General features: G+C 36.2%; 1 protein-coding gene across 1 annotated transcript in view; it reads left to right on the forward strand.

Moving 5' to 3' along the window:
• PCDH15 (protocadherin related 15) overlaps positions 1 to 23,952 on the forward strand; it is a 1,036,870-nt gene that overhangs the window by 469,006 nt on the left and 543,912 nt on the right. The window contains exon 4 of the mRNA XM_070780422.1: positions 19,736 to 19,896. Within this exon, the coding sequence (XP_070636523.1) occupies positions 19,736 to 19,896 (161 nt within the window). The remainder of the gene's footprint in view (positions 1 to 19,735; positions 19,897 to 23,952) is intronic.

Consider the following 23,952-nt stretch of genomic DNA (forward strand, 5'->3'; position numbering starts at 1 on the left):
TGTCTTGCACTGAAAATGACTGAATACTTTTAAGACCAAATTATCATGAACAAGAGTTCACTATGTATACCCATTTTCTACAAACCATGAAAAATAAATACATGGCCTCTGTAAGAATAGGTGGAGGAATTTAACTCACTTTTAGTTGTATGGAATGTGTTTTCTCTCTCTCATACTCTCATTTCATTTTGGTTACTTTTTGCTGGCAGATACCTAGAAAAAATGTAGACTCAAATTCAATTTTGTTTGTTTGTTTTCATGCACTTTGTCATGGGAATAATACTTTGATGATGAAGAAATCATTATTTTTTTTACTCTGTAAGAATAAGAAATTATACTGTAGCCTTATTGAGGGAGCTGGAAGAATAAATTTTACCAGATATTAATGCCTGATGCATAACCATAGCCTAACTGGTATAATGATCAAAATTTTGACTTGAACCAAGGATCACTTATAAAGTCATCTTTTTTTGATACATATCACATAGTGAAAACAGTGAAATATTTTCACATAGTGAATATATATGTATAAGGGAAAACCTTTTCTTAAAATTATGTTTATATAGTTGCATATAACTCAACTGTTTTGAAGCAAAAGACAAGAGTTGTTGTTTTCGTTTTTACATTCTGAGATTAAATTAATGGGAAAATGCTGAAGAAAGGTGGATGGTGTTCCATGTGATTAGGTCACTGTTTTAGCTAATTCTTGACTTTGGGGGTTAGTTTCCTCCTTTCCCACAAGGCTAAAATGGCTACTAGGTCCTTGAGAAAGAATTTCCTGTGTTAGAAAACTGTCAAGAGGTTCTGAGATAAAATTTACCTGGCAGAAGATTCTTCTTCTAGAATAATTGAAGGAAGCACTCTGAGCAGGACTACAGAACTAGTACTAACTTGGCTCCACAAGGGAAAAAACCTCAGAGTCCTGCAATTTGTGTGACCTCTAGAGGAAGCCCATTCATCCTAAATCAAAGTCTTTCTGAGGACAACTCCAGCTCATGCACACAGAGAAGCCAGAAGTCTTTCATGCTGCTCCATTCTTAAATGTGTAAAGGCAACCAAGGATTGTTAGGCAGTTGAAGAAAGTTTGCAGAATAAAAGGGAATAAGACAAACAGATAAATGTAACTAGAATAAATGAGTGATTTATAGATTAGAAAAATTCTAAGTAGTATGTTTATACCTACATATTCTGAAGAATGTCTCCTCATTTGATATTTTCCTAGTGGAATTCCTATTGGTTTTTAAGTCTCAAACTTCTACAATAAATAAAACACCTGCATGTATATTTGTGGTAGAAAAAACAAGTAGACTGAAGTAAAATTATATCTCTTCTGGTAGTTTTATTTTTATTTGTATTACTCTAATAGGTACAAATACTATTTTTAAAAAGTAACTGAATTGGCTTTTTACTTTCCATTAATGACAATAGTCAGATTTTCAAATAATAGAATAAAATAAGCCCAGGTTAAACATCAGGGTAATAAAACAGAAAGCAGAAACATTGTGGCTTCATTACACCAAAATGTTAAAATAACTTACTATCAGACAATGAAGGAGGGTTTTTTCTTTCTTCCTTTCCTTTCCTTTCCTTTTTTTTTTTTTTTTTTGTATATGAGGAAAGAAATACAGAAATCCAGGTTAGACATTAGGGAAAAAATATCTTGAATGTAATGGTTATCATGCAAAAAAAGTGCATTATAAAGTGTTCTTCCCAGAAAAGCTTAATAAAAATATTAAACATTCATGTAATTTATATATTCAGTTGATCACCAAACATAAAACAATGTCAAATTAGTTTAACATAATGCAAAAAATAGCTGTATGAGTAAATAATTTATGTGTCAATATAATGTAAATTATTAAACCATCTTTCAATGGATGATTTAAAATGAAAACTAACTGAAATCAAGCAGTAAACAAGTGATATGTACATTTAGACATACAAACACACACATACACTCAAACACTGGAGTTCCTATTTTGTTAAAAATACATGCAGGAGAAAACTAAAGTGTAACACACTAAAATTCTCATTATAATTACCTCTGGATTTGAAATACATAAATTTTATTTTCTTTATATTTCTCCATGCATATTTGTTTGTTCTGTATGTTAATTAGGATGATTTGGACTGCAAATAAAAGAAAAAAAATTTACCTGGCAAAGAGAGAAAGAATTTATGAAGGAAAGGGTTGTACAATTAGAAAGAAACCTGTCTATGGTTTACTCAACCTGAGGGAAATGAAAATATTAAAGTTATATTGGTCAGTTTGACTTTTGTTTGAGTTTCAGAAGCAATTACTGAGTAACACAAAGATACACATAATATTGCAGAATGTGCTTAGTCCCTCAGTTGTGTCTGACTCTTTGTGACCCCTTGGACTACAGCCCACCAGGCACCTCTGTCCACTGGGATTCTCCAGGCAAGAATACTGGAGTGGGTTGCCCTGCCCTCCTCCAGGGGATCTTCCCAACCTGAGGATCAAACCCAGATTTCCCACATTGCAGGCAGGTTTTTTACTGTCTGAGACACCAGGGAAGCCCATATTGCAGAATAAAATTATGTAAAATTATGTAAGAAAAATGTGAGGTAAAAAAAAAACAAGTACATAAATTCTTCTCCTTCCTCTTTTATATGTGTGAACCTCTTTCACTATAGGCGTATATGATGAGAACATATTGGAAAAGAGGCTTCACAGAACCCTACTTAGATGTAGATTGTCTTTTAATTAAAACTAGACTTTGAGCCCTGAACATCACCTTTATCAGTCTAAAGATTCCTTAATTTTTTTTTAGAATAAATCTGTGTTTGCATAAAAAAATATTTCAAGGTATAATTCTCTTTTGTCCTACTTTGTATTTGTACATTAATTACAAGAACTTAAAAAGTGACTTTCTCCATATATTTCATGTCAAATTCTAATAGGGAAACTTATTTTAAGAATGATAATCAAATGCACCAAAAGAATATTGCTAAAAAGAGAATGACCTATAAAGTCTATGTAAATAACATTTCTCTTTAAGCAGGAAAATGCTAAATATATACATTGGTTCTGTGAGAACCAATTTTAAAAATGAACCATTTTAAAAATGACTCCTCTCTACACAAACACACACACAATGTCATATCCATCTACACTCATGTGTTGAACATTTGTATGCTAAAACATATTATCTGTCTTAAAGGGCTTAGTGAATCATCATAAGCATAATTACATGGATGGAAAGTGGAATATTCATATATCATTAAAAGACAGAAAATATAAGACTATATTGTATATAACCATATTGTCAAGTATTGAGCACAAGCTGAAATCAAGATGGCTAGGAGAAATATCAATGACCTCAGATATGCAGATGACACCACCCTTATGGCAGAAAGTGAAGAAGAATTAAAGAGCCTCTTGAAAGTAAGACAGGAGAGTGAAAAAGCTGACTTAAAACTTAACATTCAAACAACAAAGATCATGGCATCCGGTCCCATCACTTCATGACAAAAGTAGATGAGGAAACAATAGAAACACAGACTTTATTTTTGGGGGCTCCAAAATCACTGCAGATGGTGACTGCAGCCATGAAATTAAGATACTTGCTCCTTGGAAGAAAAGCTGTGACCAACCTAGACAGCATATTAAAAAACAGGACATCTAGTCAAAGCTATGGTTTTTCTAGTAGTCATGTATGGATGTGAGAGTTGGACTGTAAAGAAAGCTGAGTGCCAAAGAATTGATGCTTTTGAACTATGGTGTTGGAGAAAAATCTTGAGAATCCCTTGGACTGCAAGGAGATCCAACCAGTCCATCCTAAAGGAAATCAGTCCTGAATATTCATTGGAAGGACTGATGCTGAAGCTGAAACTCTAATGCTTTGACCATCTGATGCTAAGAACTGACTCCTTGGAAAAGACCCTAATGCTGGGAAAGATTAAAGGCAGGAGGAGAAGGGGATGACAGGATCAAATGGTTGGATGGGATCTCTGACTTAATGGGCATGAGTTCGAGCAAGTTCTAGGAGTTGGTGATGGACAGGGAAGCCTGGAGTGCTGCAATCCATGGGGTCGCAAATAGTCGGACACAACTGACCGACTGAACTGGACTGATTCTCAAGAATACCTGTGTGTGATAGTCACAAAATATTCAAAAGCAATATTTTTCTGCTATTTATGTGTATCTACTGAGAATTATGTATTTCATATAATGTAATATATATTGTAATATCATATATTGAAATAATCATGTAAAGATTAATGTAATTTATTGGGGTAATTCTGTGTATTAACACCAGACTTTAGTTTCTACACAGGCTAAAATTAAGGCAAAATTATTATATATATTTTAATTTTTTTCTTTGTAATCTGTTATCCTTTTTTGCTGCAACTGTTTTCTATTGCTGACTTGTATGGATAGTATATCTAGGCTCTAGACTTGCTTACCCATATTTTTATTTTATTTTTAAAAATCCCTCTTTCTTTCTTCCACCTACTTCTTTCTATCCTTCTTTTCTTCCTTTTTCTTTACTTTTCTCCCATTCTAGAACATGCATTAAGCCATACTGTACAAGTTTAATACTAAAGGAATGCAACATGTTTTAGAATAGTTCTTCCCATCAAAATTGTGCAGCCTAGAAACTGAAATCTCACACATATTGATAGGTGTATTTTTGTATATATTAATAATGAGAGTATTAAGAATTGCTTTTATGGGTTACTTGTGTCTCCAAAGCAAGAGAGCTCTTTATACTGAGAATATGATGCTAAGCTTGATGGAGAAAGGAACATGTGTGCATCACAAATGATGGCTATTGTTCTAATGTCTTGAAATAAGAAAATACAGGTTATGTTTTAAAACAAAAAGAAGAACCTAAGATTTTATTTATAAAGTTTGTAGAATACGTGAAAGAAATAAAACTTGAAAAATAGATTGACGGTGCATGTTCTGAGTGAAAGCTTCTCCTATATCCCTGTCTCCTAAAATTCACCTCTGAATCTGATATTATTTTTTTGTGCTCCATTTTGTTCAGTTCTTACTGTTTCACTACATTTCATTCAGTTTTCTGAGTCTTTCATTCTGCAAATAATGTGTTAAATGCTAAGAACTTGACAGTATGTCCTAGTGATATTATCTGTATTTTACTAGAAATATTCCTGAGAAAGAAAATTTAATCACTTAACACAGTTGTTCAAAAGATAGGCATTTCAATTTTTTAGTGTAACAATTAAGGAGACTGCTCTATTACCCCATCCAATAGTTGTATAAGTTGCCTTCTTTTACCTAGTACTTACTTACTTGTTCTTACTTCATTGTTCTAGTGTAATTAGAGCAGAGAGTTGACTCCCAATTTGCATGCAGTGAGGCTGATATTATATAGATTTTTAAATATACAGAATAAATCAGGCTTTCAGAGTGCCTGAATCTACATTCAAAAGGAAATGAGCCAAACATTTTTGTGTGTTGAAGAATAATATTCCTTAAATTATTAATGAAATTACTCTCAGAACTCAAAACTTATGTAAAGAATTTCAATCATATATTGATGATAAAAAGTTATGATATACTTGTCTTAGCTGTATTCTAGCTGGATCAGAATCTTTTTCATTTTGCAAAAGCACAATTTTTTTTAGATATCTCATTACATTTTATAAGGACACTGGGACAAGAGGAAAAACTTAGTATGCTGTCATTATTTTTATATTTTAAAAAAGTCAGTTTGGAGAACATGTGAGGTTACAGAACTACAGATGATTGATATTTTTATAAAGTTGTTAAGTTCATATAGGAAAAAGAAAAAATATCTTAATTTCCACCTTCTGATGTTTCCTCCTTCACACAGTAAGATACCATTTTAGCCTAGCCAAATGTTTTAAGATAACAATTTTAAGATAACAGCAAGATTAGAAACATACCCTGAGTCTTCACTGTTATGTTGAGGAAGTGAGAATTCCATTCGTGTCTTTTCATGCTTAGTCACATTGCCATCCATGTTGGCATTCACATTTTCTTTTTAATGAAAAGAAGTTTAGCTTTCTTTATTTGTCAGCATTCTCTCTCTCACTCTCTCTCTTTCCATATGCATTTGTATGTTTGTATACATATCAGCTGTGACACATGTATCCTCATAATCTGGTATACTTAAAACATTTCATGTTCAGGTATAGATTTAAGGCTTAGATAGAGGGAATTTTTTACTGTTATTATTAGTTTTTCATTACTGGATGAGTTATTTAGCTTGAAGGTAAAAGAGAAGGGGTTTTAAAATGGAATGGAAGCCACCGGTCCAGAGTTCTAGTGATGGACTTTAAACTATAATGATAGCAATGATGTTCATCCATACCTCAGATGTTAAGCAGAGATAGGAGATGAGGAAAATGTGTGAAATTTAAGAGCAGTAGAGGACTGATTATCACTGAATATCTGCAAAGCAAATGAGAGAGACCCATTTACCATGTAGAATTATTTCCTAACATCTGTTAATGGACTTCTAGTTTTTTGCTCTATTGGAATTATTGTTCGAGCAAACGATGCTTAGCCTAAGGGTAAGAAACATATATTATGTATAATGTGAATAGTGTTTAGTAGCATCTTTTACTTGCTATTCTGGATTCCTGTGTGTTCCTCCTGTTAATAAAGCTAACAAATGCCAGGGTGACTCACTATGTACTTTTTTCATTCATTTTACTGATATTTTCCTCACTAAAAATTAGTGGGCTTATGTGTATCTGTGTGTTTGTGTGTGTGTGTGTGTGTGTGTGCACACTCAGTTGTGTCCAACCCTTTGTGACCACCCCTTACATATAGCATTATCTAAATGAATTTTCAAATAAAATTACTTAAATAATCATAAAGACAGCCTCTAGCTTAGTGTACAACAAAAGTATTTTAAGAATTATTTCATAAATCTTAAAATATTTCATCAGGAGTATATAAACGCATTACATTTACATTTAAAGTCACTCAGTCATGTCCAACTCTTTGGGACCCCATGGACTATACAGTCCATAGAATTCTTCAGGCCAGAATACTGGAGTGGGTAGCCTTTCCCTTCTCCAGGGGATCTTCCCAAACCAGGGATCGTGGTAGTCTATCCCTTCTCCAGGGCATCTTTTCGACCCAGGAATTGAACTGGGGCCTCCTGCATTGCAAGAGGATTCTTTACCAACTGAGCTATCAGGGAAGCCCGATACAAGCACACACATGCCTAAGTTACAATAAGTCTGGAGGAAAGATACAGAAGTATCCTTGAAACAACCTAGCACTGAGAAGGAATAATACAAACTCAAACACTCTTAGGCCCTTCTTTCTCATCAGCACTCCTCAGTACCATTAAATATTTACCATCACACCCTCTTGTGCATAGCAGTATTTGTTTCCTTTCTTTAAAATACAAGTTTGTTTGTTTGTTTTTTGAAAGGAGGAAACCTGAGGTTTATATTTATCCTGGAACCACATTAAAAGGAACAGACCTTTCTTTCTAGGACTAAAATTCACAAGTCTAGGACAGTTCAGTTCAGTTCAATCACTCAGTCGTGTCCAACTCTTTGCAACCCCATGGACTGCAACACACCAGGCTTCCCTGTCCATCACCAACTCCCAGAGCTTACTGGAACTCACGTCCATCAAGTCAGTGATGCCATCCAAATGTCTCATCCTCTGTTGTCCCCTTCTCCTCCCACCTTCAATCTTTCCCAGCATCAGAGTCTTTTCAAATGAGTCAGTTCTTTGCATAAGGTGGCCAAAGTATTGGAGTTTCAGCTTTAGCCTCAGTCCTTCCAAAGAATATTCAGAATTGATTTCCTTTAGGATGGAAAGTCTAGGACAGATGTCTCTGATTGCTAGCTCTATGGGAGATGCCCAGATGAGTCCATGAATATTGGACTAGACTATGTAATACAGCTGCTGCTGCTGCTGCTAAGTCGCTTCAGTCATATCCGACTCTGTGCAACCCCAGAGACAACAGCCCACCAGACTCCCCTGTCCCTAGGATTCTCCAGGCAAGAACACTGGAGTGGGTTGCCATTTCCTTCTCCTGTACAACTATGAAGACGTGGGGGAGAAATATTAATCTTCGTTTAACTTTTCTTTTTTTGTCTCACCCAATCACATCTAAACTCTTGACTCATGACTCTCATATTTAAATCTTTAGTCCAGATCTCTTTTTCCTCTTTTCTGGACCAGAAACATACATCCTAACTGCCTCTTCCACATTTTCACCCATATGTCTAATAAGCAAATGAAACAGATCTGATCAAAATGAGTTCTGGATCTTCCCACTCACTTCTGTGCCTGTTCCTCATGATATCTTTCTCACATAAGATAAAGGAAACTCCATCTTCACAATTTTTCCAGGACAAATTTTTACTAGTTGTTGTTGACTCACTGTCTCTCATGTTCAATACCCAGTTTATGAGGAAATACCATTATATATAGAACATACCCACATTGGCCCTTTGTGCTTTACTATCTTTATTGTTATCAACTTGTTCTCAGTTCAGTTCAGTTCAGTTGTTCAGTCGTGTCTGACTCTTTGTGACCCCATGAATCGCAGCACGCCAGGCCTCCCTGTCCATCACCAACTCCCAGAGTTCACTCAAACTCATGTCAATCGAGTCTGTGATGCCATCCAGCCATCTCATCTTCTGTCGTCCCCTTTTCGTCCTGCCCCCAATCCCTCCCAGCATCAGAGTCTTTTCCAATGAGTCAACTTTTCACATGAGGTGGCCAAAGTACTGGAGTTTCAGCTTTAGCATCATTCCTTCCAAAAAACACCCAGGGCTGATCTCCTTTAGAATGGACTGGTTGGATCTCCCTATGTCACTGTTATCTCTTGAACAGAATACTCCAATAAAATCACAAATAATCTTCCTGTTTCAGACCTTCGTCTGCCTCAGTCCATATTCAACACAATGGCTAAAGTTGCCCTTCTATAATATGTCAGCTTAAAACTTTCTTGTGGCTCCCAGTCTCCCTGAAAATAAAAGACAGTATCCTAAAAAATGCCTGCTTTGACTTTTTAGTCACTAGCCTACAAACTAGTTCTGCAATAAACACCAAGCACATTTCAAACTTAGTACATTTGCCTTGTGTCCTTCCACAAATTTCAAAATGTCTATAAGCTTAAAATAAATGCATTACTTATGAGAAGTACAAATCCTAATGGATTACACAGGAATTAATCTGGGGAGGGGTATGTGCTGAAGGGAATGGAAAAATATAAATTATATGACTATATATGGTATGTTAGATCATTAAATACAGTGATTGAAGACATCTTCATTGCAAAAGTGATATTAGAGTACAAAGCAAATGTTGATAAAAGAGCAGGTCTTGTGTCTTTCTGGGACTGGAGATTCAAATTTGGGAGTCATAAGTCAAGAGTTTAGATGGGACTGGATGAGACCATCAAAAAAAAAAAAAAAAAAGGTTATACAAAGATTAAAGTCCTAGAAACAAGCATTAATGAGTGCTGCTGCTGCTGTTAACTCACTTCAGTCGTGTCTGACTCTGTGCAACCCCATAGACGGCAGCCCACCAGGCTTTCCGTCTCTGGGATTCTCCAGGCAAGAACACTGGAGTGGGTTGCCATTTCCTTCTCCAATGCATGAAAGTGAAAAGTGAAAGTCAAGTTGCTCGGTCATGTCCGACTCTGTGCGACCCCATGGACTGCAGCTTACCAGGCTCCTCTGTCCATGGGATTTTCTAGGCAAAAGTACTGGAGTGGGGTGCCATTGCCTTCTCCGATTAATGAGTAGAGTAGACCTATTCTAAGAATCAGTATAGCAAGAAGCACTTTGTATCTGTCCAAGAGTCTCTGTTAGAAATATCCTCCCACTGTGGGCTCCATGCGCACCAGAAAGAGTTACTAAATTTTATCATCTCTTTCTTTCACCTAATAATTTTATTCTTAGGTTTCAGATGGAAGACAAATTCTTTCTCATGCATATCAGAGGACATCTGTGTATATGTGTGTGTGTGTAGAACAAAGAGAGCCAAACATGGAGGAAAATCGATATATCACTGAGGTTTGAGGAAAATGATTGTGCACATACTCACTCGCATATTTATATGCACAGATAGCTTTTTCTGATTGGAGTGTAGAATTTAGCAATAGGATAAATTTACTAGTGAGTAATATTTTTCAAAAATATGTAAGGTGAATTGTGGCATAAGGATTATGAGCTACTCTTGAGAATTTTTCTGTGAAGCATGCATTTTTCATTTACTGACACAACCACGTCATATAATGGACATTCTGTCTTGAATGTGCTTTTATTAGATAAATGTCATTTTTCATCAGCTTTGAGAGCAGGGGACCTTTATGGGGTCACTCAATAAAGTTGTGTGGGGATTTGTTTAAACCTGAAAGAAAAGATTTCTTAAAGTGGAGAGAACAGCAACTTCCCTTCTAAAGTCTATAGTCTTTCCAATGGTGGAGACATATATATGGTCTGGTTCATTTTTTTATCTGCTTTTTTATAATCATATTTAATGTATAGACATATATACACTATGACCTGTTTCTTTATTTCAACTGTATCATTTTGATTGTTTGAAAATAGGATCTTGCTATATTTTGAGAGTAGTAACCTCCACTATTTTCATATGCCTGTGGATTGGATATAGTATAATTCACTAAGAGTTTATATTTTATCAGTTAGCTCAGCTGATAGAATAAACACATATTGATAAACCCTTTGACGTCAATAATATGAACTCCCATGTGTGCTATCTTCTTCACTTTACACCAGGAAGAAGTGGCCTTTCATTTATGATAAATTCTCAGTGATAGTGTGAATAAATTTGTCCCCACTTTCATTTTCTGTTTTGCATATGCACAGTATTCTCTTATTTTTCTGTTGGCTTTTGTGTATGTTATGTGCTTCTTCTATCTCAGTTTTTAAAAAGTGGTATTAAATTATAAACTATGTGGCTAGTGTTTCAAATTTAATGAAATAAGATAAAAAAGTTCAACATTCAGAAAATTAAGATCATGGCATCTGGTCCCATCACTTCATGGGAAATAGATGGGGAAACAGTGGAAACAGTGTCAGACTTTATTTTGGGGGGCTCCAAAATCACTGCAGATGGTGACTGCAGCCATGAAATTAAAAGACTCCTTGGAAGGACAGTTATGACCAACCTAGATAGCATATTAAAAAGCAGAAATATTACTTTGCCAACAAAGGTCCATCTAGTCAAGGCTATGGTTTTTCCAGTGGTCATGTATGGATGTGAGAGTTGGACTGTGAAGAAAGCTTAGCACCGAAGAATTGATGCTTTTGAACTGTGGTCTTGGAGAAGACTCTTGAGAGTTCCCTGGACAGGAAGGAGATCCAACTAGTCTATCCTAAAGGAGACCAGTCCTGGGTGTTCATTGGAAGGACTGATGCTGAGGCTGAAATTCCAATACTCTGGCCACCTCATGCGAAGAGTTGACTCATTGGAAAAGAACCTCATGCTGGGAGGGACTGGGGGCAGGAGGAGAAGGGGACAACAGAGGATGAGATGACTGGATGGCATCACTGACTCGAAGAGTTTGGGTGAACTACAGGATTTGGTGATGGACAGGGAGGCCTGGCATGCTGCGATTCACGGGGTTACAAAGAGTCAGACACGACTGAGAGATTGAGCTGAACTGAAGATGAATAATAACTTTATATAATTCAATCTATACAAACGCCCACCCCAGTGAAAGTGAGATGAAAAGTATTATTTGTTGAGTAACTATGTGCCTTTACTTACATTCATTACTTTATTTTTCATAGCAATGCATATTGCTGATTACAAGAATCTAAGGGACTTACCTAAGATCATAGATGTAGTAAGTAGTGAGCCCAAGAGTTTGAACTTAGATCTTTTGCCTTTAGGGCTGTGTTAGCTGTATTGAAACAGAGTTTCACAACAGCATACATCTATCATTTCACAGTTTCTTTAGGCCTGGAGTCCAGGCATAGCATAGTTCAGTCCTCTACTCATGGCCTCACAAGACTATAATCAAGCTGTTGCCAAGGCTGTAGCTTCAACTAAGACTTGATTAGCTAGGGAAGTCTTTGCTTCCAAGGTAACTCAGGCTTGACAAAATTGCCTTCCTGTGGTTGTAAGACTGAAGTCTTCTGTGTCTGACTGCCTGTCAGCTGACTACCTGTCAGCTGACTACCCATAGCTCCTAAAGGCTGTCATAGCTCCTTAGTATGTGGGCTTCCCAACATGGGTAACTATTTTATCAAGGCCAGAAAGGGAAAGAGAGAAAGGCTCAACAAGATAGTCACTAGAATCTCATGTAACATAGACACATATTATACATGTAAATAGGACTTCCCATAACTTTTACCATATTCTTTCAGTTAAAAGCAAGTCACAGGTCCCACCCACACTCAGGAGAAGGGAATCACATAAATCCAGTGTTAATGAGGGTAGGATCTGTCTGCTCACTGATGAAAAGCCAAAAAGAAGAGGCCAGGTTGATGGAAAGGAGGAAAGTTTGTTTTATTTTACATGTTGGGGGTGGGGAGGTATGGTGTAGGGGAGAGTGGATGCTTTCCAAAGGCCGACTCCCTCCACTGACAGTAAGTGGGCAAAGGTTTCTGTAGATGAAGGGAAGGGGCTACAAGCAGAAACAGCACAGTCAATTCTGACAGTCGTCTTGAAAACTGGTCTTCAGTGTCTGGCCAGCATCATCTTGATTGTTGTAGGTATAGTTTCAGGGTCATTTTGTTTCCATTTTTTGATGCCAGTTCTTGAAATTGTGACAGCTTATGTCATGGCTACGGAGAAGGCAATAGCACCCCACTCCAGTACTCTTGCCTGGAAAATCCCATGGATGGAGGAGCCTGGTAGGCTGCAGTCCATGGGGTCGCTAGGAGTCGGACACGACTGAGCGACTTCACTTTCACTTTTCATTTTAATGCGTTGGAGAAGGAAATGGCAACCCACTCCAGTGTTCTTGCCTGGAGAATCCCAGGGACAGGGGAGCCTGGTGGGCTGCCGTCTCTGGGGTCGCACAGAGTCGGACACGACTGAAGTGACTTAGCAGCAGCAGCATGTCATGCCTACAGTCTGGTCATTATGTAGTTAACTTCCACCTGGTGGGGGTCTCTATCTATAAGACAGCTCACAGAATATGGCTCAAAATATTATCTACAGCCTGTGAGAAGGAGCCAGAGGTTTTTGACTATGCTTAATAACTACATTATTAGTACTTGGTCTCCTTTGACTGTTTTCCTTTGTTTCTGTGTGCTCTTATTTCTCTGATTAAGCTTATTCTTTGGCTAAAGTTTTTCCACAGACGAAACGCAGGCAGAGGACATGAGGGGAAGGATCATAGGGTCCTTCTCCATTTCACCAGGAGGCAAGTATCATGGGGGTACCTTAAGAGCCTGTCTACCATGGAGCCGTCTTAGCTTCTCTAAGCTCAGAATCCACCTTGTTTGTTCAGAATGCTTCCTCTGCCACAGTGGAGAGGAGAGGTACAATAGTAATCCCTGTCCCAAGGGATGCTAGGTTAGTATGTTCATTTCTTAAACTGGTACGCCAAGTCTGACCTGAAGTTTTATTGAACTATCCTTAACGTCAACTATCTATTCTCTTTGAGTTGTTAGTTATAAGGTCAGAGACTATACCTATATCTAGGAAAGTGTAAGTGTTAGTCGCTCAGTTGTGTCCAACTCTTTGTAACTCCATGGACTGAAGCCCGCCAGGCTTCTCTATCCTTACAGATATAATTTGGGGAAAATTAGTTCTAAGGTCAGGTAGTTTATAATTATATTGTACAATTCTCCCTGTACTTTATGCTGTTAATAGTATAATTTATACTATTCTTTTACTTTAAAGTTGTTTCCACTTTTCCCCTTTAAATATTGTCAATAAATTATAGAGCACAAAACTCCAAATAATGAGGTTACAACTCAACTGGATTTTTGCCTGTGTTTCCTATGAACTTAAAACAAAGCTAACAAAGTTCTTATACTTTCATATTTAAATTAAAACATTTGTGTATTTCCAAGATGATAGCAAGATATAGGGAAAGGAGATCTAAACTATGAATTAGTAACCTGGAATTTGGTCTTAGATATACTTCAATACTTTCATCACCTGATGTGAAGAGCCAAATCATTGGAAAAGACCCTGATGCAAGGAAAGATTGAGGGTAGGAGGAGAAGAGGGTGATAGAGGATGAGATGACATGAGTTTGGACATGAGTTTGAGCAAACTTGGGGAGATAGTGAAGGACAGGGAAGCCTGGTGTGCTGTAGTCCATGGGGTCTCAAAGAGTTGTACACAACTTAGTGACTGAACAGCAACAACAACGCATTTATTGTCTACACCACCTTGGTCAGGTTATTTTAGTGCTTGGGGAAATTTGGAAATACCAGATGATTTGCTTCATTTTTCATGTGTGTGTGTGTGTACATATGCATCATATGTATCATAAATATATAATATACATTTTATATAAGAGATAGTAGGTTTTATTCAAGTTCTCAAATTCTATGATCCTATTTTTAGTTAAATAAATAAGCATGCATTCTACATAAAAGTGCATAACATTATGCATTTGCTTACTACTTTATTTACAACAGAATAGAAATACTAGCAATTGTCTAAATCAATTTCTAAGAGAAAAGTAAAGAATAGGAGGGAAACAATCCCTTTATTCTTAAAGTGTTATAGTTGTATGCCTATGTCATACTTGATATATCACCTATCACGTATCATGAAATAAAATATAAGTAAAGAAAAGGTATTATTACCTAAGTAATATGAGTGAAGTACACTTGAACAAAGCTGTCCATTTTGTAATGGTTTGTTCTTTTGAAGTAAATAAAATAATTTTTAAAAACCAACATAGTTTTGCAAAGCAGTATATGTTTTTTTTTTCTGTTTTAATCACTGTTGATTTAATTGATATCATTTTCCATTTTTAGCAAACATTGAGTGTAATTAATATATTCCTAACATTGAAACACAGTCCAATCAATATTGATAGTTTCTTTATGAAGTTGGTGGGTACACATATATTTCCTTCCTTTTACCAATTAGTTATCTAGATATGATACGAACATATGCTTAACTAAAATGTGTTTACACATTATGAATCTGTTTACAATTTATATAATTGTAAATTAAGAAATGTTAAAAATCAAAGTATGAGAATAGTCTAGGAAAGTCCAGGAAATTTTTGGCAAAGATGAGGATTTGAGCATGAGAAGAGTTTTGTTTAGCTGGGTAATCTTGGAATCTAGATTTTACTCAATAAAACTACAATAAATTTGTATTTATTGTAGTATTGTAACAAATTGTATTTTACTCAATAAAAATACAACTACACAGCGGCCATGCTTACTGTTTAATCTCACTGAAAAACTGTCTATTAGCTACAATTTCAGCTTTTTAAAAAATTGTTTTAATTAAATAATTTGGGAACTTTGTTTATGGTTTCACTTACAAGGGGTAAATGCAAGAAAAAGAAGTTCAGTTGCAGCTGAACTTCTTTCCAGTTGACTTTAACTGGAGAAAGATTGTTCTGAGAGATTTTATGCATTCATATTATTATACAACTTTGCATAATTAATTGTTTTATGGCAAGTACTGTATTCTGTGCACAGAGTGATTTTCTTATTTTAATGTTTGGAATGAGCCCAAGCAGTCAATTACTTTCTCTCTGTGTAGAACTTACTCTTTCAGCATCTTTGAATTGGGTTAATTAGAAAGGCAACAAACCCCTCTTGCCACTGCCACCTCCACAGCATTTTTAGAGACTAACCCACTTGTGTTATAACTGTCTAGTTAAAGAAGCAAATACAATTTTCATGGAAATATTAAATATCCAATTATGACTTTAGTTCCTCTAATATATAATGTATATGTGTGTATGTGTGTGTTTAGTCCCTAATAGAATCAAACATATGCTGGGGATGAGTAAAAAGTATTCAATCTAAAGATCACTATGAGTATGAATTTGTTGAATAAGATCCTTTTCTTGCCATGAAATCTAAATTTAGCTTCTTTGAGAAAAATCAAAACTGTCTAATGTTACTAAGTGGAAAAAGCGAGTCACTCCCAAGTGAGCAGGCCTGGATGGCTCACCTATCAATCCTTGGATGGACTATCATTCACCAGAGACAAGGAGTTATCTTTATAATTTTTTCTACAGTGTGCATTCTCTCCCTGCCTTCTAACTTCCCAGAGTGGATACTTTGCATTCAAATCTTTTGAGCCCATTTAAATTCTCCAGACAGCTTGCCACACCTATCTTAGCTTTGTAGCATGAAACGTGGATTTGGTTTATAAAAACTGCTGGAACATAAAATAAGTCATTTTGCTTTAGTTTCAAATGCTTTCTCTTGCAAGATGGAGTTAATAACATTAAGAGCAATAACCATAATTCACATTTTGCAGTTTTTGTTTTTTTTTTTTCTGTACCAAGGACTGCAATCAGTACTTCACATGCATTATCTCACTTAGTCCCCGACCAACCTAACAGGCTCTTCTTTGATGCAAATTACCTTATACACCTTGTAAGAAGGGGAATGGGGCTGGTATAAGGAGGCAGTTTTATTGATTCATAAGTTATTTTATAGTATATTTCTGTTTTGATATATTCTGGGGATGACAGACGATGAGATGGCTGGATGGCATCACTGACTCGATGGATGTGAGTCTGAGTGAACTCTGGGAGTTGGTGATGGACAGGGAGGCCTGGCGTGCTGTGATTCATGGGGTCGCAAGGAGTCAGACACGACTGAGTGACTGAACTGAACTGGGCACAATTTTATCATAGTTAAAAATAAATAGCTATGTAAGAGAATCTTAATACAAAAGCTGAAAATCTACTGCAGCACCTTTATTTAATGCAACTAGAGTTTACATTAATGGCTATGATTGATACTATGCTAATATGGAGGAAGCTATGGGTACAGATGAAGAAGCTGTGAAATTGTTTTTCCAAGTTTAAAACAATAGATTAATGAAGAAAGCTTAAGTGCTCGATCAGATTTTTCAATTTCGTTGAAAAAAGTCTGTAGTTGGAAGCATTTTGTTGTTGTTTAGCCACTAAAACGTTTAGTCACTTTTAGTAAGTCACTAAACTAAAACTTAGTATTTAGTCACTAAGACTCTTTTGTGACCCCATGGACTGCAGCTTACCAGGGTTTTCTGTCCACAGGATTTCCCAGGCAAGAATACTGGAGTGGGTTGCTAATTCCTTCTCCAGGGGATCTTCCTGACCCAGGGATCAAACCCCTGTCTCCTACATTGGCAGGCAGATTCTCTTATCACCAAGCCACCAAGTCCATTTAGAAGCAAATGACTCTCAATAACTACTTTTTGAAGGAAGAAGCATAAACCCCAGTATTTAAGGCTGAAAGATTGACTATGATGCTTGGAGAAAATATCATTAAATATTTAACCATGTTAGTATTTTTACTGGGGTTGTTTAAGCTTTTGTTAGTGCTTTCAATATAAGAACACATTTTTTTTTTTCCCAAGTACATGCATGTGGTGTCATAATAAAAAGTTACCTCTTCTATTTTACCCATTTTGGTTTTGTAGAGGAGGGAAACTGAAGGTGAGTGGAGTTAAGTAATCTATCCACCTTCACATGGCTAGTAAATGGTGAATCCAAGATCGGATTTTATCTCTGTCAGCTCCAAGATCTGCTTTCTTCACCTCTATGATATGAGTGTAACACTAAGTTAATTTCTTTTTTATGATTTTAACCATGCTTTATTATGCCCTCTCTTTGTGTCCCTTATAGTCTATATGTATACTAGAGAAAGAACTGCTAAAATTCTATTATGCGTTATTGAATCAAGGCATAAATGTTACTTGTTAATTGATGTACTTATTATACATTTATTTTTCTAGACAGAAAATAGAATCTTATTTAATTTGTTAATTACATATTGAAAACACAGACTGAATAACTTTTCAAAGGTTAGCTATGTGAAGCATTTGTAAAAGAGTATATATACTCAGGCACAGAACATATTTGTAGACAAAAAACTGCCACCATTGTCTGATCTGTGCTTTTGACTATCTGTAGGTTATATATTTGCCAGTTCAGTTTTTTTAAAAAAAGAAGGATCAGTTTCACTCATATATTTAAATGTATGTGCACTAATATGTGCAAAAGTAAAAGTAAATAGAACACCATTTAGAAAAGTGTGTGTGTGTGTGTGTGTGTGTGTGTGTGTGTGTGTGTATTCAAATATTCAGTTCAATTAAGTTCAGTTCAGTCACTCAGTGGTGTCCGACTCTGCAACCCCATGGACTTCAGCATGCCAGGCTTCCCTGTCCATCACCACCTCCCAGAGCCTACTCAAACTCACGTCAGTTGTGTTGGTGATGCCATCCAACCATCTCATCCTCTGACGTCTCCTTCTCCTCCCACCTTCAATCTTTCCCAGCATTAGGGTCTTTTACAGTGAGTCAGCTCTTCTCATCAGGTGGCCAAAACATTGAAGTATTTAAATATTACTTAGATATATCACTGTGAAAGAAGAATGGTGCCTCTCAGCATTCTGTAGTGAAATAAAGCTCATTGGTAATAATATGATAAACATTATAGATTATTATTACTATTATTAACATTCTAAGAAAAATCGTCAAGAGACTCTCCCTTTTGTTTATAATTATGCAATGATATAATATTTAGGCCAATTTTGTGCCTGAAGGAAATGCAACAAATGCATTTTGTATTATTATTCTTCAAGCTAGATTCAAATTTATAGATTATCTATCGATTCTTGTATACTATCCTAAAGCACTGAATTCTCTAGATAAAGCCTATTTATTCAAATGTTCTTAGGAGGGTACATTTTTATCTGCATAGTCACAACTCTTCTTTATGCCGTAAGTTTAATAAAATGGACCAGCTGAAAATGATTGCTGTAAGTTATAGTGCCTTGTTTGTCGAAGGAATCATTGCAATATGAGGGGAAAAGGGGGGTTTTGAATTGCATCAGTGCTGTTTGTGTTCAACTTATAAAATATATGAACTCTTTAACAGGAGTAGGAGAGACTAGAAATCTACTCTCTTATTCACCAAATGTCTAAAATTCAGCCCACTGGAAGAATAATAAGAAAGCAAGCATTGAAATGTGACATTAAAATAGTATGTTGTTCTAGTTGAGTACTCCAGACATGCCTTAAAGAAGAACAGCTTCTCTTGTGTATCTGCACATTACTTTTGCCTTTCACATTAAGATTTATGTTTCATGGATTTGCTGTAAGATAAAAGAGAAAAGAAGTAGTTCTCACCATGGGAGTCTCTGCTACTTCTTTATCTTTTTCTTTTTCTTCCTTTCTCTTACTTTCAGGATATCTTTTTTTCATATCAGAAGTCTTACTGAGTGAACTGAAGTATCAGCCTCTGTTATTATAGGCTTTTTCTTTTGTTCAGGATAAAATTCAGTGATAACTCCTGTGAGAAGTGATGGACAGGGAGGGGAACACACTGATGCTCTTAAAAGGAAACAAGAAATAGATGGTGAAACTCACCAAGTGTTTGAATCTCTGCCTTGCACCTCATCTTCTTAAAATATCATTTACAAATAGCATTACAAAGGTTTTTTTTTTTTGCCTTTTTGAAACAGAGCATTCTCTATATCATGCCAGATAAAAGTTTGAATATCTTCTGCTTTGAAACAGATATGCAAGTCAGCCAGGGCATGAGTTTATGAACCTTGATGAAGAATGCATACATGTAGAATGTATTTTCAAATAACTTTCTTTGGTTTGCAGGTACAATTCTGGTGGATAACATGCTGATCAAAGGGACTGCTGGAGGACCAGACCCAACCATAGAACTCTCTTTAAAGGACAACGTGGATTACTGGGTATTGTTGGATCCTGTCAAACAAATGCTTTTCCTGAACAGCACAGGCAGAGTTTTGGATAGAGACGTTAGTACATTGTTTTTTTTTCTCTTTGCCCCTCTATTACAACTCTATTATAATTTAAATATTTGCATGTGTTTGTTAATATATCAAATTTTCATTGTATAATTTGAGTTTATTTTCAGTGTTCGTCAACAAAAATATTTTTTTTAAAACTCCTTGAAAGAAGAATAAGAAAAGAAGAAGGACCATCTGTCTGAGAGAACCATTGTTTCTCTTTTCTGAAATCTTGGAAGTTTATCAAATATCTGAATAAGGAGAGAGCATAGTGCTCAGAATAAATGGGTGGTAACCTTGGAAAAGTAGGATAAGCCCAGCCTAATTCATGGCAAAGTTTGAGAGCACAACTAGGTATTGGCTTGAGGACAGAAAGTTCCCTTGGATTGCCAACAAGAGGCTGCTCTTACAAGCAGTAAGTGTTGGTTGAGAGGTGAGTGGCAATGTGCTTACAAAGCTGACAAAAATTAAAAGAAGCTGAGCAGAAGTTTCCTGGCAATGTCTCAGCCCCGTAATTCTCAGGCATACCTAAGTATTTAGATATTAAGAACATCTACATAACCAAAGTTAAGTGTCTTCTTTCTGAAAAAGTTGAAAAACTTGAATAGACTTAAGTAGCTCTCTAATGCAACTTTATTTTCACTCATTTGTATTCTAGTCTTGAGTGCCAAGAAAAGCATGTGTGAATATGTACATACGGGGGTGTCATAAGCAGTAATTGTACAGGACCTTGTGAAAACTCAAGAAGTACATCACATTGCCTACTCCCAAATTTCCATTCTATAAAATTCAAATGTCAGATACTCAACCTAATGAACCTGAATCATCTCCCTACAGTGTTTGGGATTTATGAGCCACTTCAAATATGATGAGGAGTATATGACTCCCTCATCTATTTCACATCTAAATTCAAACTCTTTAAGAACTTTGTGGTGAGGTGGGCAGTAATAGAACTCTCCCACCAGAATGGGTTGCCCTTGTACAGTGGGAGAGGCCCGTAATTCAGTGACTGAGCAGTTGGGGCAGATGTGGAAGGAGGTGACAAGGGGAGAATAGGAATGGATCTGTTGTGTTCAACCTAGAGGGGAAAAGTCAGCTCTGATGCTGTTCTCATTTCTACCATTGCCCTCACTCATTGTGTCCTTTAATCATAGCAACATTCTTTGCACCCCACAAATCAGAGTTTTGCCTGGGTTGCTAAGACTGTCTAAAATGGAATAAGGACAGCTGTTATCTTAGAATTTATCTTGCCTTGTCTTGTCTTATAGTCAGTCTTGCTTTTATAAAAACAATTTGAATAATGGCACAAATTGGCAAGCTGCAAGAGTCTCCCCAAGCTGTGTTACTCACAGACACCCTTCTTTTTTATATCTGGTTTCAGGTATATAACATTAGAGTTCAGCATCTGTTTACACCACAGGGTAGTCACCACCACAAGTCTAATTGTTATCCATCACCATACAATTGACTCCCTCTACTTAGTTTGCCCATTCCCACAATGCATCTTTTACTGGCTTTAATTAGGAATACTCATATCCAAGTCATATGAATTTTATAATGTAGCATGTTTGTAGAATTATAGAATATATTTGTCTAATTTAAGCCAATGTCATTTTGTATCTTGTCCCTTTTTTTAAAATTTATTATTATTATTTTTTTAATTTACAATATTATGTTGGTTTTGCCATACATCAACATGCATCTGCCACGGGTGTACACGTGTTCCCCATCCTGAACCCCCCTCCCACCTCCCTCCCCATACCATCCCTCTGGGTCATCCCAGTGCACCAGCCCCAAGTTTCCTGTATTTTGCATCGAACCTGGACTGGCGACTCGTTTCTTATATGATATTATACATATTTTAATGCCATTCTCCCAAATCATTCCCCCCCACCCCCCACAGAGTCCAAAAGACTGTTCTATACATCTGTGTCTCTTTTGCTCTCTTGCATACAGGGTTGTCATTACCATCTTTCTAAATTTCATATATATGTGTTAGTATACTGTATTGGTGTTTTTCTTTCTGGCTTACTTCACTCTGTAAAATAGGCTCCAGTTTCATCCACCTCATTAGAACTGATTCAAATGTATTCTTTTTAATGGCTGAGTAATACTCCATTGTGTATATGTACCACAGCTTTCTTATCCATTCATCTGCTGATGGACATCTAGGTTGCTTCCATGTCCTGGCTATTATAAACAGTGCTGCGATGAACATTGGGGTACACATGTCTCTTTCCCTTCTGGTTTCCTCAGTGTGTATGCCCAGCAGTGGGATTGCTGGGTCGTATGGCAGTTCTATTTCCAGTTTTTTAAGGAGTCTCCACACTGTTCTCCATAGTGTCTGTACTAGTGTGCATTCCCACCAACAGTGTAAGAGGGTTCCCTTTTCTCCACATCCTCTCCAGCACTTATTGCTTGTAGACTTTTGGATCGCATTTGGCTTGTTTACTGGTAAATTACTTTCTCTTTGGAATCAGTCTGTTTGTTGTTTGTAGACCTTTTAATGATGCCCTTTCTGACCAGTGTGAGGTGGTACCTCATTGTAGTTTTGATTTGCCTTTCTCTAATAGTTAGTGATGATAAACATCTTTTTATGCCATCTATTGGCCATCTGCATGTCTTTTTGGAGAAATGTCTATGTAGGTCATCTGTCCATTTTCTGGTTGAGCTGCTTGTATTTTGTTGTTGAGTTGTATGAACTGTTTGTATATTTTAGAAATTAAATTCTTATTAGTCATGTCATTCACAAATATTTTCTCCCAGGCTTTAGACTTTTTCCTTTTGTTTATGGTTTTTCTTGCTGTAAAGAAGCTTGCAAGTTTAACTAGGTCCCATTTATTTGTTTGCTTTTATTTCTGTTGCCTTGGGAGGTTGACCTAAAAAAAGAAAAATTGGTAAGATTTATGTCAGAGAATGTTTTGCCTGTGTTCTATTCTGGGAGCTTTATAGTGTCGTGTCTTAAGAATATATGTTGGGCAAAACTAATACAATATTGTAAAGTTTAAAAATAAAATAATATTTAAAAAAAAGAATATTTAAGTCTAAGCTGTTTTGAGTTTATCTTTGTGTATTGTGTAAGCGTGTATTCTAATTTCATTGATTTATATGTGACTTTTCAACTTTCCTAACATTGCTTGCTGAAGAGACTGCCTATCCCCATTGTATATTCTTCCCTTCTTTTCCAAAGATAATTATCCATAGGTGTGTGGGTTTGTTTCTGCTCTCTCTATTCTGTTCCATTGATCCATATGTCTGTTTTTGTGCCAATATCATGCTTTTTTGATTACTATAGCTTTTTAGTATTGTCTGAAGTCTGTGAGGGTTATGACTTCTGCTTTGTTCCTTTTCCTATGAATTGCTTTGGGTCTTTCAGTGGTTTCATATTAATTTTAGGATTATTTATTTTTGTTCTGTGAAAAATGTCTTGGGTAATTCCATAGAGATCACATTAAATCTATGGATTGCTTTGGGTATTATGGCCATTTTAACTATATTAATTCTTCTACTCTAAGGGCATGAAACAATCCAAATATCTTGACATCTCTTCTTTTAGACTCAAAGTTGGTAGGTAGACAAAGAGCTTTGACTTCTATTCCCAGCCAATATGCATTTAACTACTAAGTTTTGTACTTTTATTTCCATAGTATGTTCTGCATTTGCCAACAGCATAACTCCAGTACAAGCCCTCTTAATTCTCATTTGACTTTGGAACCATGTCCTAGTAGTTCTTACTATATTTCACAATTCAAATTGTTCCAGTTTTAGTGTCTCAAAGCAGAGTTCTGGCCTTTTCAGTAGATGAATTTTCATTGCAAACTGTTTTATTTCAGCCTTGACATTTCCTAAATTCTATCAATCTATTCCTTTTATTTAGAAACATATATTCTCAAATCCAGGAAAACTAACCTAACAACTGTTCTCTCAGCATGATCTTCCTGAGTCAAAAAGATCCACTGGAGAAGGAATAGGTTACCCACTCCAATATTCTTGGTCTTCCCTTGTGGCTCAGCTGGTAAAGAATCTGTCTGCAATAGGGAGACCTGGGTTGGACCCCAGGGTTGG

The sequence above is a fragment of the Bos indicus genome, chromosome 26 (genome assembly GCF_029378745.1).
Source record: "Bos indicus isolate NIAB-ARS_2022 breed Sahiwal x Tharparkar chromosome 26, NIAB-ARS_B.indTharparkar_mat_pri_1.0, whole genome shotgun sequence".
Classification (NCBI taxonomy): domain Eukaryota; kingdom Metazoa; phylum Chordata; class Mammalia; order Artiodactyla; family Bovidae; genus Bos; species Bos indicus.